The sequence below is a fragment of the Sturnira hondurensis genome, unplaced genomic scaffold, assembly GCF_014824575.4.
Source record: "Sturnira hondurensis isolate 20B ecotype Veracruz unplaced genomic scaffold, ASM1482457v3 Scaffold0000780, whole genome shotgun sequence".
NCBI classification, from domain to species: Eukaryota; Metazoa; Chordata; class Mammalia; order Chiroptera; family Phyllostomidae; genus Sturnira; species Sturnira hondurensis.
This window is the reverse complement of record NW_028073411.1, coordinates 18805529-18825473: the sequence shown is the minus strand read 5'-3', so window position 1 is coordinate 18825473 and position 19945 is coordinate 18805529. Positions and strand designations below refer to the sequence as shown.

The 19945-nt window shown below is 53.5% G+C and overlaps 1 protein-coding gene and 1 long non-coding RNA gene across 2 annotated transcripts; one reads left to right on the top strand and one right to left on the bottom strand.

Annotated features, from left to right (window-relative positions):
- Positions 1 to 14727: 14727 nt before the first annotated feature.
- On the bottom strand, positions 14728 to 19099 carry SPON2 (spondin 2). The gene is made up of 6 exons (XM_037047282.1): positions 18855 to 19099; positions 18209 to 18434; positions 17657 to 17880; positions 17389 to 17580; positions 16874 to 17048; positions 14728 to 15483 (listed from the first exon to the last, which is right to left on the bottom strand). Exons 2-6 carry the CDS (start codon positions 18429 to 18431, stop codon positions 15299 to 15301), a joined length of 999 nt encoding a protein of 332 aa, XP_036903177.1. The 5' UTR covers positions 18432 to 18434; positions 18855 to 19099; the 3' UTR covers positions 14728 to 15298.
- LOC118987947 (uncharacterized) lies at positions 17877 to 18349 on the top strand. The gene is made up of 2 exons (XR_005066689.1): positions 17877 to 18153; positions 18189 to 18349. It is a non-coding gene; the product is annotated as an uncharacterized LOC118987947 (long non-coding RNA).
- Positions 19100 to 19945: the final 846 nt, after the last annotated feature.

Genomic DNA, 19945 nt, shown 5'->3' with positions numbered 1-19945 from the left:
GGCATCAAACAACAGATATTCAAATCATAGGAAGTAAAACAATGGAAAAGAAAATTGGACAATGGATGCTGGAGTTTCAGTGCTCCCCGGTAACCTAGGCAGAGTTGGCAGGGAAACTGGAGGATGGACAGGCAGCCTGACCAGCAGGACTGACAACAGCAGAACATGTGGAGCGCTCCCTGCCTCACTCGGATCAGCACCTCGGCCAAAGCAGCTGAATGTTCTGGGGGAAAGCAGACAGCCACCCAGACTGGTGGCTTCCCAGAGATGTGCCACCCGGAAGCCTCAGCTGTGTTTCCCCACTCTCCCAACAGCCGGAACCCCTCCTGCAGCCCACGCCCACCTCTCACATGGCTACCTTGCCTCCTACAGAGGCAGCATCTTTCCACCACCCAGTGTGCTAACCTTGCAACCCACTCCCCTCCTGCCTGCCTCTGGCTGGAAGGGTTGGGGTGTCCCTGCTCTACCAGCGGCCACTCTCCCACTTCTCAGGGACTTGGCTCTTGTCACTCTCCCATACTTGCCCACACCTGGCGCCTGTTATGGTGCCTGCCAGCTGTTGTGCTCGTCGTCCCATGTCTGTGTTCTGCACGTTCTGGGGCACCAGGGACATGCTGTGTCTGCTTTCCTGGGCCCTGGGGCCTGGCAGTAAGACAAGGGCCCTGTTGGCTCCACAGAAGAGGCTCCATGAAGATGTCTGGGGTGAGTGGAAGTGGCCCTCAGTACATGTTTGGGAAGGGTTTGAAGGAGTGTCAGTGGACCCATGGTTGAAATGACAGTGTTCTTGGCACAGTGCCTGAGTTACCAGACCATCACCCCTACCCGGACCTGGGCCCCTCGGTAGAAGGGAAGCGTGGATGGAGGTGTCATGCCCCATAGCTACCACCAGATGGCAGAAGAGAAGCACTGCTGAGGCACAGCCTGAGAGCTGGCTGTTAGGGTCGGGGTGGAGCAACACTGGTACATTAGGGTCAGGCTGCCTGCTCAGGCTTCCTTCCCACAGGTTGGTGACACACCAGCAGGGATTCTGGCTAAAAACAGATATTTGGGCAAGACACTGAAGTGCATGCCTTAGTTTCCCCATGGGTAAAACCAGGATAGTAAAGTTATATCTCTTAGAGTACAAAGAGTGAGTTAATATTCGACTTGGCACATTGTAAGCACTGTGCAAGCGCTTGATCAATAATTCTTGACACTATTGTGGGCTTTCACCGCAGTGTTTTCTGTCAGTTCCCATTGACTCCCACCACCCTGTCAAACTGGTACAACAACCCCCACTGTCACAGAGGAGGACCCCGAGACCCCAGGGGCTGAGCGACTTCTCTGGAACCATCCAGACAATAAAAGGCTGAGCAGGATCAAAACTTAGTTTGGTTCCCTAATCAAAGGCCCTGCCACCTCACTACAAAGTATTCTCACCCCACGGCCAGGGACTGTGTGTGTGCTTCAAAGCAAGTGTGGTTCTCCCATAGCTTGCGGGCCAGCCTCACTACCTGGGGCCCTTCCTCTGGGGCGTCTGTCCCGAGAGCTGCTACCAGGAAGCCAGGTGCCCCAGGCACACTGAAGCCCTCTCCTGGCGCTTGGACGTGCCTCTCCTGATCTCCCTGGGCCTGGTGTATGCACTGTTCAGGCACTCAGCCCTGCCCTGTGACCTTAATGTGCTTGTCCCTTCCACTCTGGACCCTGGGTCCTGGAGGCTGGGACCATGGGCCATTTGAGCTGGTATTAGAAAAATAAAATGCATTCACTGAAGGCATTTTAGAAAGTAAAAGTCCCCTGTAGGAGTTTTCTGTATTCAGTATGATCCTTCCAGACTTTGTTTTCCTGTAAGTACATATTATACATTTTATAAAAACTGAGGTCATACAGCACATATGATCTGTAAATTTTCCCAGTTTTTGTGACCATCTTTCTGTATCCTTAAACATTTGTCTATAATCTGAATTGAAGTTTGTTCAGAGCTGAAGAAAGGTCCAGAGCTGAGTACAGAACTTTCTAGACACGAATTGGGTGCCCAGTATTTGATGAGTGGAAGAAACAAGGGCGGGCGGCCCTGCAGTGTGGAGTCAAAGGATCATTCATCAAGATGAAAGATCATTCAACCAGATGAGTTGACCCCTGCAGTGACCTGGGCATGGAAGGCAATTGCTATGAACACAGTGATCCCTTCTAGAATGCTCCAGGTCTCACCAAGGACCCCTGGTTTCCCTATAACCTGCGAATCTTTCTGAGACTCCATATAGGGGAGAAGAGTAAGGTGTGGTGTGGCTGAGAGGCAGTGCATATACACATCATGCAACATCCACGCCCTGTCAGTGTATTGCTCGGCCAGTTATCACAGCCAGATCACCCTGGTCACACATGGTCAGTACCTCAAATGCCCTGCCACTCACTATCACTCCCTCCTCCAACTTTTTCAAGGCAACTACCACTTTGACTTCTAAAGACAGATTCTTTCTGTCTGTCTTTGAATCTCTGGAATTTGTATAAGTATGTGAGTGCTTGTGTCCGTGTCTAATCAGTGTGGATTTGTGAGGCCCGTCTGCTGCAGGCCTCTGCACGGGTGATTAGGTGACTTTTATTTTACACTTGACTGTCGATGGGCATTGGGCAGGGTCCAATGTTTCAGCCATTGCAAATAGTGCCAGCAGGAGTGTTCTTGTGCCCATGAGCACATGTATGTGTTTCTGTTGGGAATTGGCTGTGTTTCCCTGGGCCTCAAGTGTGCCTGTGTTCAGCTCCCCCGGTGGAAGTCCAGGGCCTGAGTGTGCAAGGGTTACGTGCACTTGCATACTTGCTGTTTTCTGTCTTTTTCATTTTGCATTCACTGGTGTGTGTGTGTCACTGGGCTCTCCTTATATTCCCCTGATGACTCACAAAGCTGAGCCCCTTTCTGTCTGCTGCCAGGCTACTTGGGTCTCTTCTCTAGTAAAGCATCTGTTCGTTTTTGCCCAGTTTTCTGTCCCAGCCACGTGGGATAGTCCTCTGTGCTAGTGTGTCACGTCACATTCATTCTCAGGTTCCTGTCACATTTTCACTAAGGACAGATGATTGGAAGTGCAGGCACTTCTCCCAAAGCAGCGTCATTATAGAAACCATGGGTGTTTATAGGCAAGGGGTTAGTAGACTGAGAAACCTCCCAGGTGCAGAAGCACTTTCCATCCAGGGAGGAACCTCAGCCGAGACGTGTTCACACGGCCATGGTGGGCATTGTGTATACCCCACATCACATGCTCTGCTGGGTGGGACCTGCGGCCTGCTCCTGCTGGAAGCCAGTGAAGTGTGAGGGGCAGATGCCCAGCTCCTTTGCCTGGAGGGTATCTCATCCAACTGGTTTTTAATGTTTTAAAAAATCGTGGTAATATATATATATAACAAAGTTGAACTTAACCTTTTCAGATGTGCAGTTCAGGTGCATCAAGCACAGTCACATTGTTGTGCTGCTGCCACCGTCGTCCTCAGGACTCTTCCATCACCGTGAACAGAGACTTGTCCCCACCAAAGTGCTACCTCCCCACCTCCCCCAGCTCCGGGCAAGCTCCAGTCTACTTTTTTCTTTTTTAATCTTCTTAACTTGAGGGCATTTTTTATTGTTTTTAGAGAGAGAAGGGAAAGAGAAACATCGGTGTGAGAGAGAAGCATCATTTGGTTGCGTCCCATACATACCTGGACCAGGGATCGTACACACCTGGACTGGGGACTGAACCTGCAACCTTTCAGCTATGGACAGTGCTTCAACCAATTGAGCCACACCAGCCAATGCTACTTTTTGCTTTTTGAATTTTCCAGTGCTAGGGATCTCACATAAGTGGAATCACACAGTATTTGTCTTTAGCGAATGGCTTATTTCACTGAGAATAATGTCCTCCATGTTCATCCCTGTTGAACCAAGTGTTAGAATTCCATCCTTTTAAGAATGAATAATGTTTCCTCATACTGTGTTTATCTGTTCATGTCGATGGACATTTGGGTGGGTCCCCCTTTTGGCTGATGTGGGCAATGCTGCTGTGACATAGGTGTGCCAATAGCTGAGGCTTTGCTTTCACTTTTTCTGGGCACCTACTCAGAGCACAAGTGCTGGGTTGTATGTCTGCACTATTATCTTATGTTCCCGAGGGCCCTGGGCTCAGTCTGAGTCTGGGCTTCACCAGAAATCTCACCTTCCCTGGCTTCTTTCCCTCTGGTTCCTGGGAGCACCTTCTTAATGAATCATTTGTACTTGACTCCTTGTCTTGGAGCTGCTCCAGAGAGCGCCCAGCTTTAGACACCCTGACCTGTGGTGTGGTCTTCTGTGAAGGCACGAATGAGGGCGATGAAAGATGACACTCAAATTTAACTTGTCTCCTAGTCCCTAATAAGTTTTGCTCTGAGGGAGAAAAATGGCAGTGACCTGGGTACCTGGCAGAGTGCAAGAGCCATATCTGGGACTTTTGAAAGGGTGCAACCAGAAGCAAAAACTCATTGGTTTAGAATTCTAATTATTTTTTAAAGATTTTATCTATTTATTTTTAGAGAGGGGAAAGGAAGTAGAAAGAGAGGGAGAGAAACATCAGTGTGTGGTTGCCTCTCGTGCACCTCCTGCTGGGGACCGCAACCCAGGTATGTGCCCTGACTGGGAATCAAACCAGCTCTCCCTGTTTTTCATTCAAGACAATCTGGAATTGGTTGCTAAAGAACATGACTTAAAGAGTGAAGAGAAACACTGTATCTGACGTGAAGCTTCTAAGCAAGTTCCCGAGCAGGTTCTTGCCCTAGGTTTGGCCACGGCACCCGGGTCCTGTTTCATCATCTCCCCTCAGTCCCGAGCAGAGGAACGCTGGCTGCTTCTTGCTTCTCAGGGAATTTACTTCATTTGGGGAGGGGGGAGCTTAGGGCAGACACTGGGACACCAAGTGACAAACTTGGAGACAGAATCCAAGAAGGTGGGAACTGATATTGATGAATACCAGCAGCTGGTCACCTCTGCTCCAGGTGTAGCTTTGGGGCAGGTGTAGCTTCAATTTACAGATAAGGAAACAATTCAGTCACCAGCTGTTGGGCAACAGAAGCAGGTACAAAGCATGTCTTGTTGACTCCAAACGCAGGTTTTTGTCCCCTGTGGCCTACGAGCTGCCTCTGATGGGGGGGGGGGTGGGAGAGGGCAAGAGGCCAAGCTCTTGAGTCCCTTGCAGTCTGTTTTTAGTCCCAATGAGAAAAATTATACTTTCAGGTAGATTTTGATGTCTCTGGAACTTTTTAGAGGAGCGTGTTTCATTGGACGCCATTGGACCTCAGCACTCTGAAGAGAGAAATGAGTAGCTGGTGTGTGCTCTTCCTGAATGAGGGGTATCTGGCACAGTCTCTGGTCCCCACAGATGCCCAGAAAAACTTTGTCTGTTATTCACGTTAGGGGGGACCTAAAAATTAAATATAAGCATATTCTGGATTAGCACTTAATCACGTGCATTTGACACGTGTGTTCACGATCAAGCGTGCACTAAGGGAAAGTTGAGGATCTCACAGGTGGGGAAGGTTCTGCGATGGTTCAGTGAGGTGGCGGAGGGGCAGGACGTGGAGCCCCCGTCCTGGCACAGGTGGCACAGGCGGCTGAACTCCTGGCCCGCAGCTGGCAGGAGCTTGTCCTCACTGCAAGCAGGGAGCCAGACCACAGTCCCAGCCTGAGACATAGGAGCTTGCAACCTGCAGTGAACACGGCATACAGTAAACATGAAATGAAATTTTTTTCATAAAAGGGACTTTTAAAGGACATGTTTGAGAATTGTATCTTGGTGCACACTATTATGTTATTTGGGCTAATTATTAAAGCCTTGATTATAGTTCAAGAAAATGATGACAAGAGTAGAGACTTAACTGGTGGTCAGTGTGCTCAAATTCCTTTAGAAGAGGTTTGCTAGAGTACGGTGGGAAACACAAGCGGACACCTTTCTTTCACCACTGGACATCAACAGCGGTGACCTCTGCGTCCTTCTAATTCCTGTGGTTTCCTTGAAGTGTGTTTGACGCCACTTGTCTCCAGTTCATGTGTACACACCTGTCTTTCCATGCTTTTATTCCCAACCTTTCCTACACTACATGTTTCATTTGGAAACAGCGTACACTTACTCTGTTTTTAAATCCAGCCAACCTTTGTCTTTTCCTTGGAGCTTTGTCCACTTCTGTTCAGTGTGGCATGAAATGCTGCTGGGCTCGTGCCTGTTCTCCTGCTGCTTGTCTTCTGTCTGTCCTCCTTATCCCTTCTTCTTGCCTTTTTTTCTATTTTTCTCCGTTTGCATATTATACATTCTGGGACTTCAGGACCACATTCTCTTTTAAAGAGAAATTTAAATGTGTGCCCCGACCTGTTTCCAAACTGTCTCTGTAGTTGCAGTAGGCTTTAAGAGCTGAGCTCTGAACCTACATAACTGTATGGGGTGGTCTGACTTACGTGGCTCAGTTGGCTGGGCATCGGACCGCAAAGTAAAAGGTCTCTGGTTCAGGGCACATGCCTGGGTTGCAGGTTTGGTCTCTGGCTGGGACGTGCACAAGAGGGAGCCAATCAATGTTTCTCTCCCTCTCTTTCTCCCTCCCTTCCCCCCTCTCTACAAATAAGTAAATAAATAAATAATTTGAAAAGAAATAATTGCACGGAGTGATGACTTCAGAGACCACAGAGTGGAGAGAACTGAGATGGAGGCTTGAGGAGGCAGGAGAGAGGGGAGAGGTGGGGGTAGGGAAGGACCAGAGCAGGACACGAGGGCAGACCGAATGTTCATGGGAACGAGGACTGAGAGAGGCTCCTGACTGGGGATGAGGGGCCTGGCAGACTGAGGTCTGTCTCGCAGCTGCCGATCATCGTCTGGCCACATCTGCCTCCTGCCTCAGACCAGCCTCTAGTCGGCCAGGTGATTCTCAGGCTCACTGCCAATGAGTGTGTCCCAGGCCAAGTCCATCCAGCTGGTGCACCTCCAGGTAGCAGGTGGGTGGGGGGCAGGCTATTCCTATTTCTCTTAATTCCCCACCATCCTTTCAGATGCCGGCAGAAAAGTTCACAGGTTACTAGAAAACAACCACCTGACACAGAGCTATATGCCCAGGGATCAGAATACCCCTGAGAGGAAAAGCTGGGGTCAGAGACACAAGCAAACCCTTAAAGTACACTCTGCGTGTCTGACTGGGTCCTATGGGCTTGACGAATACTGATTCAGTCATTATCACAACCAAAAGAAACAGGTGTCATTACTGATTTATCCTGTTTTACAGATGAAGCAGAGTGGTTAAGTCACTTGCCCAAGGGCATACAGTTACTGGGTGTCAGAGCTTCGACCTGAACCTGAGTGGTCTTGTTCACACTCTGCAGGCCCAAACACAGCCTCTTGCCACAGTGACTATGACAGCAGTGGGGAGGTGCTGACACCACCCAGTGCTTTTCTGTGTGTCTTCCTGGCAGTCTTCTCGACTCCAAAGTCTGTCTCACGTTGCAGTCTCTCTCTTTGCCTCCTCACGTGATGTGTTATTCGACTTTTTGCAGGGTGGGCATTAGTCTTTGCAGAACTCTCCAGTGTGGTAGCCAAGATACATAGAGGGGAGCTGGGCACCCTCTGTGAGATTGAACTTGCCATACGAGTCCACTCTCGGCACTGATAGACAGTGACTGGGCTTACATCCTGCCCCTTCTTCCTTTTTTTTGTATGAAAATCAGGGCATTTAATGTTGATTCTGACTTGAATGTTGAACACCCTGGATTTTCTAAGCAATTCGGAGGCACTGGCACTTGCTTCTTTCTCAGCAGGCCCGTGAAGCTCACTGCGTGAGGTGACTGGATGGAGAGTGGGAAGGAGCAGAAGTCACCGGGATGGTGGCAGGTTTGGTGTGCAGCTGGCTCGGGCAGCAGTGTCAGGCTTGCACACACATGCCCCCTCAGCACCCCAGCCTGTGAGACATGGACACTCATAGGACGCATTAACGCCTGCTTTACTAGACCCGTCTAGTACTTACATCTCTGCAGAATTCAACCACACAGTGCAATGAATGGCATCGGAATCTTTTACTGAGGGAAACCCGACAGCCGGAAAAACAAGTCAAGCTTGGAGTCTGTGGTGTTGCATCTGGGTTTCCTGTTTATGAATTATGCACCTTACTCTAAAGGCCATTTTCATGTTGCGTTTGCATGACGTGATAAACTGTCTCAAGGGGAAACCACATAGCCCGATACCCACTGACAAAGTGTACATCGGTGGTTGGCATGAAACCACAGCATGGCTCCCTTAGTTCTACACTCCGAAGAGCACATTGCACCTACCTGTGATCGGTGTGTCACTCGGAATGTCTTCTATGATGCATTTCTCCTCTCGTTCCCCCGTGTGGAAATAAAAAGCAGTTGTAAGTGAAAAACAGAAACTTAAGAGAAACGTTAGCACTTGCATTCTGCTGCTTTAGACACCCCTGGGCACTTGCTTTGAAATGGATCAATTGTAAGTGATGCTGCTTATTGAGTGTTTGTATTTCACTGGCTAAGTTTATACATTGATTTTTGTGGGAGGTGACATGTGGCGGCTGCCCTTGGGCAGGTATTGCAGCAAGTCTCAGGGAACAAGACATCTGGGCCTCAGGGCCTTTGGAGGCATGCTGACATCAGAATGCTAATGGAATGAAGGAGAATGTGGGACTGGAGCAGACTGCAAAGGGCTAAGCCCAGCAGGTGGCCGGTGGTCTCCATGACTTGGCAGGAGATGGGGAGGAGGAAGTGAAGGCTGTGTCCTGGCCTTGAGCAATGAGCGGAGGGAGGTGGGTGTGGCCAAGGAGCAAGCAGGTTGCTGAGATGGGACGTGCTGGACTGGGAGGCACTGACAGCCCCCCTAACAGAGGCCTACCCTGAGCCAGACTCTCCGAATCTTGGTTTCCTCATTTTAGAAAAGACTAAAAAGACTCCTGCCTTTTTGCTGAACTCGCCCAGTGTGATCCATTGGGTCCTTTCAGTCTAGTCAGCCAATGTATTTTTAAGGCTTTTATTTCTAAATATTTATAGACTCACAAAAAGTTGCAGAAACAGTACGGAGAGGTCCCATGTGCCCAGCACCCAGCCGCCCCCCACGGGCAACATTTCTTGGAACCGAGAGGCCATGTACTCACATGGTGGGAGTGGAGGTGGACATTGCGCCCCGTCTCTGAGTGTCTGTCTGTAAAGAGGGGCCCTGTCGAGCAGCTCTGCCATTAGACCTTTCTCAGGGACAGCTTTCTTAATTTATTTTTTTGGATAGTCCACACTTTCTGATTTCTTTGTAGCCCTCTGATTTTTCGTGGTTGTTGTTGAACACTGGACATTTGAATCCAGTGATGTGTCTCTGGAAATCACCCTCCCCCCCCTTTCCTGGGGTTTGCTGTTCTGTGCTGTTGCTGCTCGATTGTGACTGTAGTCGGTTGTCTCAGTGGAGCTCCACCAGAGGGGCGAACCCGAGGCCTCCGGAGGCCTTTCCTGAGACATTCCCTGGGCCTGCCGTTGCTTTCTCGTGCTCCCTGGATGTGCAGTTGTTTTTGAATACCTTCTCGTAAATGTTTGGCTCTGAAAGGGGGAAAAGTGAGAAATTAAGGGGGAAGGGAAAGGGTGCCAGTCTTTTAAATCTTCTGCAAGTCACTTCAGCTGGAGGGGCAGGACTTGCAGGGGTGGGGGTGGCTGGAGGCGCATCAACAATGGCTGCTCTCCCTCTGTCTACATCTCTGTGATTAGGAGCAGCAGCCAACGTCAGCTCACAGGTCCCCAGTGCTTGGGACACAGGGTCCTGTTTGTCCACCTTGGTTCCTGCGAGCTGTGTGTGGGATGCTCCAGGGGCATGTGCCCAGCTGTGGCCCCCTGGCCAGGTGGGGGACTGGGTAGCTGCTGCTGTGCTAGGAGCTGATGTTGACCCTCCTAGTCTCCCCCCGAAAGTCGTAAGACTTCCACAGACTCCAGAGTCCCAGACAGTTCTAGCAGACAAAGCAGGCAGTTGTTCAGGTGGACACAGGTGCTCCCTGCTCCATCATCTGCCTCTAATCTTGGTTCCTTTGATGGAAGAACATAAAGGGTGTTTGTTTCCACTGGGCAGGCAGTCTTCACCTTCAAGCTTTTCTGAAGGACAGAGAGGAGGTACTCTTTTGTGAAGCACATCCTCAAAAGGTGCTTCAGGGTAGTTCTTGGTATTAAACTCAGTTTTTGTTCATCTGAAAGTATGTAAAAGCTTTCATCCTTGAAAGATAGTGTTGAGCTCACAACTCGGTCTGGGTCAGTAGTCTCTCCACATGTTCAGAGTGTTGACAGCCTTCTGACTCCTTTGGCTGGTGCTGGGAAATGGCTGTCCTTCCAATAGATGCTCCTTTGGGGGAAGTCTGCCCCTCCTCTGGGCCCTTCAGAGGTCTCCTCTCTGGTTGGTGCTAAGCAGTCTCATGTCACATGCACGGTGTGGGGCCTTTATCTGCCCCGTGTGGGATATCATGTGCATTCTGGTTCTGAAGACACCTGTTTATTTTAGCCAGTTCTGTGACTTTGGAACTGTATTCTCTTTAAATATTCCCTTCTCTCTCCATTATCCCTATTAAATCCTCAGAGTGCCCAATTTAAAACATTTTAACACTGCTCGTTTCATCTTCCGTATCTTCTTGAAATGTCCTGCCTTTTTGCCTCTCTCCGGGCCGTGCTCTGGGCAAAATCCCCGTAACTCTCCCTGCAGCAGTGAGAGAGGCCTGTCCATGCACAGTCTTCCTTCCCAAATGTGCCCGTTTGTTCCTGACACTCCTTGCTGACTGGCCGCTGTTGCACCTGCTCCTTTCTGGCAACTTGCTTATCTCGGGCCTCTGAATCTGCTGGGTTTTTTCTGCTGACATCCAGTCAATTATAGTGGCTTGTTTTCTTGTTTAACTATAGTGACTTTGGATTGCACTAATTGCTTGATTTTGATTTGTGAGAGGCCTGAGTCCCACACTGGGAGTTGAAAAAGCTTCCTCCAGAGAGAACTGAATCTGTTCTTCCCCAATATCGAGGGACACCGCTGTCCTTGAGGGCCCACTCAGCAAGGGGGCGCCAGCTTTTCTTCTGGACTCTGTTGCCTGCCCTGCTCAGCCGCAGTCCCCAGGGAGCCCTGTCTTTCCCAGCTGCTCGAATAGTTGGGCCTCATCCCAGCTCCGCTTTGCTCCAGCCCCAGTTCAGTTTTTATGTTTGCTTATTTTTGGAAGTTGGAGGAGGAAGCGAGAGTTCACCTCTACCTCTTATGGAAAGGGCAGTGTCTCAGATGGGGTTTCCACCCAGGGCTGAGGGTCTGGCTGGGTGTGTGGAAGAGGACCTCGGAGCAGATGTAATGTCCGAAGCAGTCATCTGGGTGTGCCCTCCAAACAGCCTTTTCTATAACTTCCGTGGGATTCAGGCAGAAGTGGGGTGAGATGGGAGTGTGCAGTCCACCATCTCTGCCAGGAGGCCCGTCCCATTACTCTCAATGTCCTACCCGCTGCCTTCACCCCTCCCAGGGCCACCAGCTGCTCAGCCCTGCCCCCAGTCATGTGCTTGGGGTTGCTGAGCACAGCGGACCATTCCCAAAGTCCCCCTTCCTCTAGCACTGGCCCTGCAGACCACTGCCACTGCCACTGCCACATGCTGACTCTGGGTCCTGCCAGTGCCAGGCCCAGCCACCTCCCCTGGAAACCTCAAGTGCACGTTTCCGGCCTTTGTAGAGGCTGCGGGTGAGTGTAGGTGCTAGAAAACCTCTTCTGGCCTGGGGCCCCTCATCACCTCGGTGTGTGGCAGCACTACAGAGTCCGCCAGAGCCCCTGGAATGGGCCTGTCTCCACTCATCCCCTCACTCTCCCTGGGCTGACCCAGACGGCCAGAACCTTCCTGAACTGGATGCTGTGAACAAGGCGGCTTCGACTTCTCTGAGGTCACGTTGGACACCAGCCTGCACGTGTCTGGATGGCCTTTGTGTCAGCACGAACTCAGAGCTCATTCACTTCTGCTGCTGTCCTCGTGCTTCTGGGAGCCTCGCTTCTCTGTGAGTTAGTGCCCTGGCCTCTAACTCACTCTCTCTGCCTGCCTCCACCCCTGCACTCAGCTCTCAGAATGACAGGCTGACACTGTACACTGCATTCTCAGGAGCTGTCACTCTCGCTCAGCCCTGCCATGACCCCTATCCCACTCCTCACCTCCCTGGGGCAGAAGCTCACAGCCCATCTGATGACCAGGCCTCCTGCTGGCCACCCCTACTCTGAGCCAGTCACACAGATCTCTGAGCTGTCCCCACAGCAGAGTAGGGCTTATGCTTCTGGCTGTTGCCCCTCCTGGGATACTCAACACCAGAGAGAGACTCCCCTCTTCTCGTTCAGAGCTCTGCTCAGAGGTGGGCTCATCAGTGAGGGTGACCCCAGCCACCCTCCTTAAAGAGCATGCTGCACCAGCACCAGCACCTTCATCAGCATCACCAGCACCACAAAGGTGGTTTCTAACTGGGCGAAGGTCCTAGGTACTCTCCAGGGTGGGTGTCTCAGAGTGTTGGTTCCAGGTGGCGTCTGTGAAGGCACCTCCCCGTTGACATGTGTTTTGGGGTCGAGTGTCTCGTATGAGCAGTAAGTGTTCTGGCACCAAATAATACTTGTCACTTCAGCCCCCTGCCAAGGTCCCACCTGCCTCTTGTTCCAGAAAGGAGGGGAAAATGGACATGGGTGTCCACAGGAGTCCCTGCCGCAGTGTCTGTGGTCCTGTGTCATTTGAGTGGATTGTGTAGTCTGTGTGATCTCGCTCAAACCGTGGCCCATTGCTATGCTGGGTTCTGGGATGTGCTCTGGAGTCTGTGCTCAGGCTGGGAGATACAGCGCATGCTCAGTCACGCCCCACACGTGGTGTTTGCAGCAACTGTGGCTTCTTGGGTCTGACTTTGTAGTTTGCTGCTGTTTCCTCTGATTTAGGGGTGTCCTGCTGATTTCCTTGTGTGTTGGTAGGTTTTGATTGCAAGTTCATGTCATGGTGGAAATCTTTGAGTCCTAAATCCACAAGGGGTCTCCAGGGAGGACTTAATGATCAGGACTTCTTCCAGGGGCCTCAGGGTGTCACCAGCCCAGAAATTTTTAAGCAAAACTTTTAACCAAGAGCTTTCAGATCTCTTGTGTGAACATGGGCTTGCATTCAGGAATTTTCAAAGACAGTTGTTTTTCTTGTCTACAGAGCCAAGTACAAGAGAGGGTATACCCTCGTAGGGCCAGCTGTTCGCGTGCTCTCGCACTGGGGGTGGTGCCTGCGAGGTAAAGGGCCTCCAGTACCCCAGGTCAGCAGGGCGTCCAGGGTGGATTCTGTCTCCTGCATGTACCACTTACCCAGTAGCTGCTTGTTGTTATGGCCTTGAAGAAACTCCCCACCTTCTGCCACTTCATTAGTGCATTATTTATTTTAAAAAGGGGGATACGTCTCATGTTGTCTAGTATCTTAGGTGCTCATTGTCAAGGCTCCTGCAAACAGGTGAAGAGTGTTGAGTTCCTTGCTCATTCAACAAATATTTGCTGTTTCTGCTGCTTGCCTGAGCTGTGCTGTGTGGCTCTCATCATGTGTGTGCCCTGCACCCCAAAGCCACTCGGTGGGATCCTTCAAGGCTCACGCCTGGGCCAGGGGCACCCATGAGCAGACAGACTCAGTGCAGTGCTTTACAGGACAGCAGGGGCCGTGCACCTGGAGCTCAGGCTCTTCCTGGGCTCTCTTAGGACTGTGCCCCAAGGTTACATGGCCAGAACATTCCAAAGAAAAGTCCCTTCCTCTGGTGAAACGCCTACCACCAGTCTGTTTAACGGCAGGTCCAGGCAGCAGCGTGTTTAAGGTACTCATTGGGCCTCTACCATCCCCCTCCCCCAATGGGTGAAATGGTCACAGGCAACTGCCTTCACTCCTTCCTTCCCAAGGTCAAGTATCAAAGTAGCCATTGGGGATCTGAATCTGTTGGGCAGAGAGAAATGGGACCAACGAAAAGGCATCAGTAGCAGATGGAGGAGTCTGAGTTTGTGCAGAGGCATGTCAGGGAGGGAAGGGCACCACCCAGCCAGTGGGGGGATGGGCAGGGACCTGGGGGCCAAAGGAACTTGATGCGTCAGGTGGGGAAGCTGAAACCCTGTTTCCGAGAGAGCTAGGAAGGTGGGCAAGGCACGAGGCCCTGGGGCGTTGGTGCAGGGGGCCTGGGCCCTCAACAGCGTGAAGGGGGAGCTTGCGTGAAGGGCAGAGGCTGGAGCCAGGACCTGGGGGACCCTTTCCAGGCATGTTGCCACAGGATGGACCAGAAGGCAGGGCCTGCAGGGCAGGGGAGGGTGGTGGACCTGATTCTGCAGGAACCCAAGCAACACGAAGAACGGCTTGACAGTGTCCCATCTCCCGCTGTCCTCTGAGGTCCCAGCCCAGCCTCCACTCCACTCACACAGGAGCCCCTGAAGGGTCCATACTGGTAACGAGAGGTCGTGAACCCCGACCTCAGACAGGGGCCAGGACTGTCTGTGAGGTCAGGGCCTTGGTGTGCTTTCTGCAGTCTGGGGTGCTATCTCTACTCCCCGATCTTGTCCTGTCAGCAGCTGCCAGGTGCACTAGGTGTGTGCAGTGGGTCTGCACACCATTTTTACGATATTTTGACATGTGCCATGTCCTCTTCTGTGAAGTCTGTGGGAAGACCCTACACTGGGGGCTGGTGAACAACCCTGTGTCTGCTCACTCTGCCCTCGCCCAGTGCCCATTCGAGAAATGCGAGACAATAGCCACCGACATCAGGAAACAGTCTTTATTTAGGTGCACAGATCAGTCGTGTGACAATGCCAGGTGAGGTGTCCCAGCCTACCCCCTTTATTTATCTCCCATGGTGTCACCGGTTTGGATGCCAGGAGCAGTGGGTGTCTGGTGGCAGCCTCGCTTCAAGCAGCAGGTGTGGTGCAGGGCTCCTGTGCCAGTGGCCATTTGGGCACCAGGACCGAGGTATTTCACAGCCAGTGCAAGGGGCAAGGGGCTCCTGGGCCTGAGGTACATAGCTGTCCTGTAGGGCACCTTCCCAGGCTCTGTGCTCACATCCTCTGCATGGAGGACAGTGGCCCACACGGTGATGAATACACTGGACCTGACTTAGAGCAGACTTGTGAGTCTCCACAAGGGCGGACCTTAGGACGAGGGGCCTCGAGGGACAACTTGCAGAAAGGAAGCGCCTGTTCATGACATCCCCTGTGGCCCTTGGGCATGTCTGTGCACAGGGTTGGTCAGCAGTGGAGCTCAGAGGTGATGAAGCTGCCAGCTTGGCCAGCTCACTGTGTGGCCCCAACACCACGACTGGGCCTGTGGGGCCTGGGCTCACACACAGTTGTCAGGAATGCACTCCACCTCCTCTTCGAGCTCAGGGCAGGGTGCCCCATGGTTGGCGGGCTGTACACGGACATAGCGCGTCCTCGTCTTGGCTCCCAGCTTCCCGCATGGACCTCTGCATAGCCCCCAGGACGACCAAAGGGCAACCTCGCAGTCCAGTGGCGTTTCTGGAACTGGATCAAGCACAGGAGAGACCTGAGACACGTGGAGGAGGAGCTGGTGGCAGAGGGGACCCCTGGATTGTGTTCATCCCGTGAGAACCGCTCCAAACTTCAGAATGGAGAGGAAACGCTTGCTTTTCTCCGCGTGGTTCCGAGTTGGCTACAAGAAGATGCCACCAAACTCACCTCCTAAGGAACCACTAAAATGATTTGAGTTAATGTTTTGATGCCAAGAGCCTGATGCTGTGCTCAAGTCTCTGGGGCTTTGGAGACCAACTCTGACACCATGGTGGGGGTGCCCCAGGGGACTCTAGGCCATGTTCACATACCCAGAGGAGCGAGGGGAGTACTCCTGTTGTGAAACACGCTGCAGCGAGGCCCAACCTGAGGGCCTCGCCTTCCTGCTACAAATCCGGTCACTGACGTGCTTCGGAGCCGACCGTGTCAGGAGCTTGGCCCCCGTGCTTGCCTAGCACCTGGTACACAGATTCCCACCCTGGTGGGCAGTGTTCCCCCGACTAACACCCCCACCACCCCCTTTGCCATGGAGGACACAGAGGAATCCACTTTTTGAAGCCCTTCCTGTCAGCTGTGATGCAAGCCATGTGGGCACACTTCTGATGGGAGGCTGGGGCCTCCTTCCCCCCTCACTTCTGGACTATAGGTGTGTAAAAACCTTTCACTTGCAAGTGTTGGGCAAGAGTTTAATCCTTACTTCACAGTGTGAATCAGCCAACTGGCAAATCTCCCAGAGTTCTAGCCGTCCTCGCAGAACGCTCTGAACCCCTAGAGCTCCCATCAGCTTGTGCAGCTTGAGTCCCCAGAATCTCTGAGGTCTCGCACCAAACCCGTGTTTGAAGTTGCTCAGAGACACGGGTTCACGTGACCCCAGGCTGTCTGAGTACCAGTGGCCTCTTGCTGGTTTGACTCCCTTCCTGACACCCTGGTGTGCCTGGTGGCCTGGCGCAGCCTGGTAGTGGACTTGTCACACCGAAGAGCCTGGTTTAGAATTGGGTCATCTCAGTGACAAGTTGGAGCTGCTGCAGGGGAGCACAGTGAGGCTGCGTGACAGGACCTGGTCCCTGGACCATTGCCCCTTATGGGGCCCCATGTGGGCCACTGGCTTGGCCTCCAGGAGACTGGTGGATGTCAGGTGTCATTACTGCCACTTCACAGATGGTCCCTCTTGGGGTACTCCCTTTCAGTGTTATTCTGGGAGTAGGAAGTAAGAACCTGGTGCAGGGGGCTGGGGATCGGTAGCTGCCCGTGGTAGTGGAGGCTGAGCACGTGCCTTGGCACACACTGACCAGCGGTGGACTTGGTGGCTCCTTCAAGCCTGACTGCTTAGCCCTAGAACGGTTGAAGGCAGGGAGCGCCGCATGGGGATGGAACCTGGGCTTACCAGAGAGGCTGTCCACGATTTCGTTGCTCCTGCCTACCAGGTCTATGGCTGGCGGAACGTAGGCTCTGGGGCTCTGCCGGAGCCGTACCAGGGTCACCCTGGCGATGGGGGGCAGGGCCTTCAGCCGTGGGTAATAGAAGGAGTTTGCCGGGTGGCTAGGAGAGGAAGATGTTATCTGTGGGGGCATGGGGGAAGGGATGTCAGCTCAGGCTGGGAACCTAGGAGCCCACCTGCACCTGCCGTGTGCTTGGCCCAGGCAAGAGCTAGTGGAGGCCAGCAGGGCAGTGTGGAGACATCCCAGCCTGGGCCTCCATATGCATTGGGGTGCCCGGCCCACAGCCTGGGCGAGGGACCAGCCTTCTCCAGGCCTCCCCCATCCTATATCACAGCCAGCTCCCTCCTGGGCAGGGCCTCGCCCCTGCTCACTGGGACTCTAGGGAAGGGGTGCCATCCAAACAAGGGACAAAGTTGGGCAATGGGAGCTGCCCTGAGTGGCCTTTCCATTGTCCCCTCACCTTGGTTACTGTGTCCTGTGGGATGGTTGCGAAGTTGGGGGAGGAGAATGTGAAGCCACTGTCTGTCCCGGCGTCATGAGGATAAAGGTCCATGGTGACCTGCTCCCTCCAGTGGTTCCCATCGCACAGGTCCAAACTGTCGACGCCCACGAACCAGTCAGGGCTGGGCACGATCCGGACCACAAAGGACACCTGGGGGGCCAAGCTCTCAGCAAGGTGGCCAGCATGGCCCGTGCCTCTGCCCACCCTCCCACCATCTGCCACTCACGAGCGAGTGCCTGGCGTGGGCCTCAAACTCCGTGGAGGTCTGTCCTGTGCCGCTGGGCACGGCGGGTGCTGAGAACACCTCGTGCACACTCTGTAGCTTCTCCCCTGCTGCTTCGATCTCCTTCATCAGGGCCCAGGCCTCGCCCCGCTCTGCGAAGTCCCTCAGCCCGTTGCTGGCATACTGGCTCTCCCGCCACATGCTGTAGTCGGAGCTGTGTGCTGCCCCTGTGGGCCACTTGTCATGTGAGCAGCCATCTTGAGTGGACACACCCCTCCTCCCTACCCATTACATGTGGATGTCCTGTGGTCTCATGCTGCCCAGGCATCTTGCTGATGTGACCAGTGTTCAGAAGCTCTCCCCACAACTCTGGCATCCTCCCCACCCCAGAACCCAGGTAATCACTAACCAGCATGCAGTAGGTGCCCAGCAAATATTTCTTGCACTGAAGTGAATTGGATAAGGGGGCCCTCCAAACTGAAGTGTGGTGCAGCTTTCAGGTGACTGTGCCCTCCCCGGTGAACGCCAAAAGCAGGTGGCAGGGGCTGTGCTTACCCAGCAAGGAAGACCACTGTGCAGGTGGCCGGAAGAGTGGGTACTGCTTGGGAAAGGCCGTCTGGCTCCATTTGCCCATGAAGGTGATGCTGTACTTGGCCAGGGGCCGGGCTGTACACATGGAGTCTCCCCTTAGTGGCTGCCCGGCCACAGAGCTGAGTGTGGCCAGGAGGAGAGCCCAGAGGGCCTTGCCCTGGGTGGTGGCCAGGGTCTGAGTTCCCATCACCTAGGAGGGGAGGGAGAGGGCCATGTGCTGACACCACTGGTCCCCAGACACCCTACAGTATGCCTGCCGGACAGGGACCTAGGGGGCAGCCCCTGAATATCCCTTCCCTGCTCCACCTCTGGGCTCAGGCTGGGCCTGATCTCCATTCCGGAAAGTGGAACTGGTCAGGTTACAGCTAGACTTGCAGGCATGTCTCTAGAATGCCAGGGTGCCCAGCAGGTTTAGGGCCTTGGTGCCCGCCCAGGCACGGCATCCCGGATAGCACAATTCTGGCACTGCCATCCGAGGGAACCCAGAATCTGGAGGGCAAACTTACGGACTCACTGTGCCCCAGGACTACATGGCCTCTTGGTGGGGCAAAGTGCCAGAAGGCCCAGGTGATGCAGGGGTTGGGGACAGAGGTGCGCACACAGTACTCACCCAGTGGTAGCAGCAGGAAACCAGGTGGCTGGGCTGTGGCCCGGGACGGTCCCAGCAAGAGCCCAGAGCTCCTGTTTATGCTGAGGATGACACCCCGCTGGTCAAGGAGGCCCCAGGTCCTCCACTGTGGCCTGCAGAGAGCAGACGGCAGGACGTTGGAGAGAGAGGGACTTTGGTGCCCTGGAGCCCGCCCGGCCGCCCTGCGTCTGAGGCTGAGCAAAGGCTTCTCCAGCGCTGAGGTCACTCTCCTCCCTGGTCGGGTGTCTGCCAGCCGCCGCACCCCTTTCTTTGTCTTTCCTCCCTCCCGCCCACGCCTCCCTCTCCTCTCCCTCCTGCTCTGCTTTCCCATCAGGCCTTCCTAGTGTCTCCCTGGAGGTGGTGCCAAAGCCCTCGGGTTACAGCCACAGTCGCAGCCTGACGGTAGCGTGAGTGTTGGAGCCCAGCTGGGAAGTGGGGCCTCAGGGCTCTGGTTGCTTCGAACACAGCTGCCTCCTTCAAAGCACAGTGCCGCACAGAGACATGCCAGCCACACTGCTGGCCAGGGCCGCTGCCGCCAGCCTCTGAGGGGGTCCAAACCCTGTGTCCAGTGCTCAGGGATGAGCCACAGAAAGGCCGCCCCACCCCCACACAGCTTGCGCCTGAAAGACTGCCAGGCACCCTCAGAGCAGGAGGCCACTGTCCTGGACCCACTTCCCTCTGAGGCGCACCGTGTCAAGAGTGCTTGGCACGCAGGACACTACTGACAGGTCCCGCAGCCTGTCACTGCTCACTGTCAGGAACACGTTCCTGGAACCCGAGTCACGAGGTCTGGGAACTAGGAGGATGGTCCTGCTCTTCAGAACCCCCAGGGAGCCATTAAATGGAAGCGTTCTGACTTTTGGAGCCGTGTTTGTGTTGTGTATATTCAAAACCAGAGAAAAAATAAATAGAATCCACCAGAATAGAACACAAGCAAAGTGAGTGCTGTCACCTGTGTCTCAGATCAGCAACACAGGCTCAGAGAAATGACGGGGGGCATGCCGACGCTCTAGGCCCTCGGGCAAACACAGCCTGACTCCACGGCTCCTAGGCATGGACTCGGGCCCCTCACA

Bases quoted from the DNA above. Each gene is read 5' to 3' on its own strand.
- SPON2 (XM_037047282.1), bottom strand. From the start codon at position 18,431: ATGGGAACTCAGACCCTGGCCACCACCCAGGGCAAGGCCCTCTGGGCT. The intron at 17,881-18,208 runs GTAAGCACAGCC...AGTGGCCCACAG, and splicing joins ACAGTGGTCTTCCTTGCTGG to GGGCAGCACACAGCTCCGAC. The intron at 15,484-16,873 runs GTAAGCCCAGGT...TGCTTGATCCAG, and splicing joins AATCGTGGACAGCCTCTCTG to TTCCAGAAACGCCACTGGAC.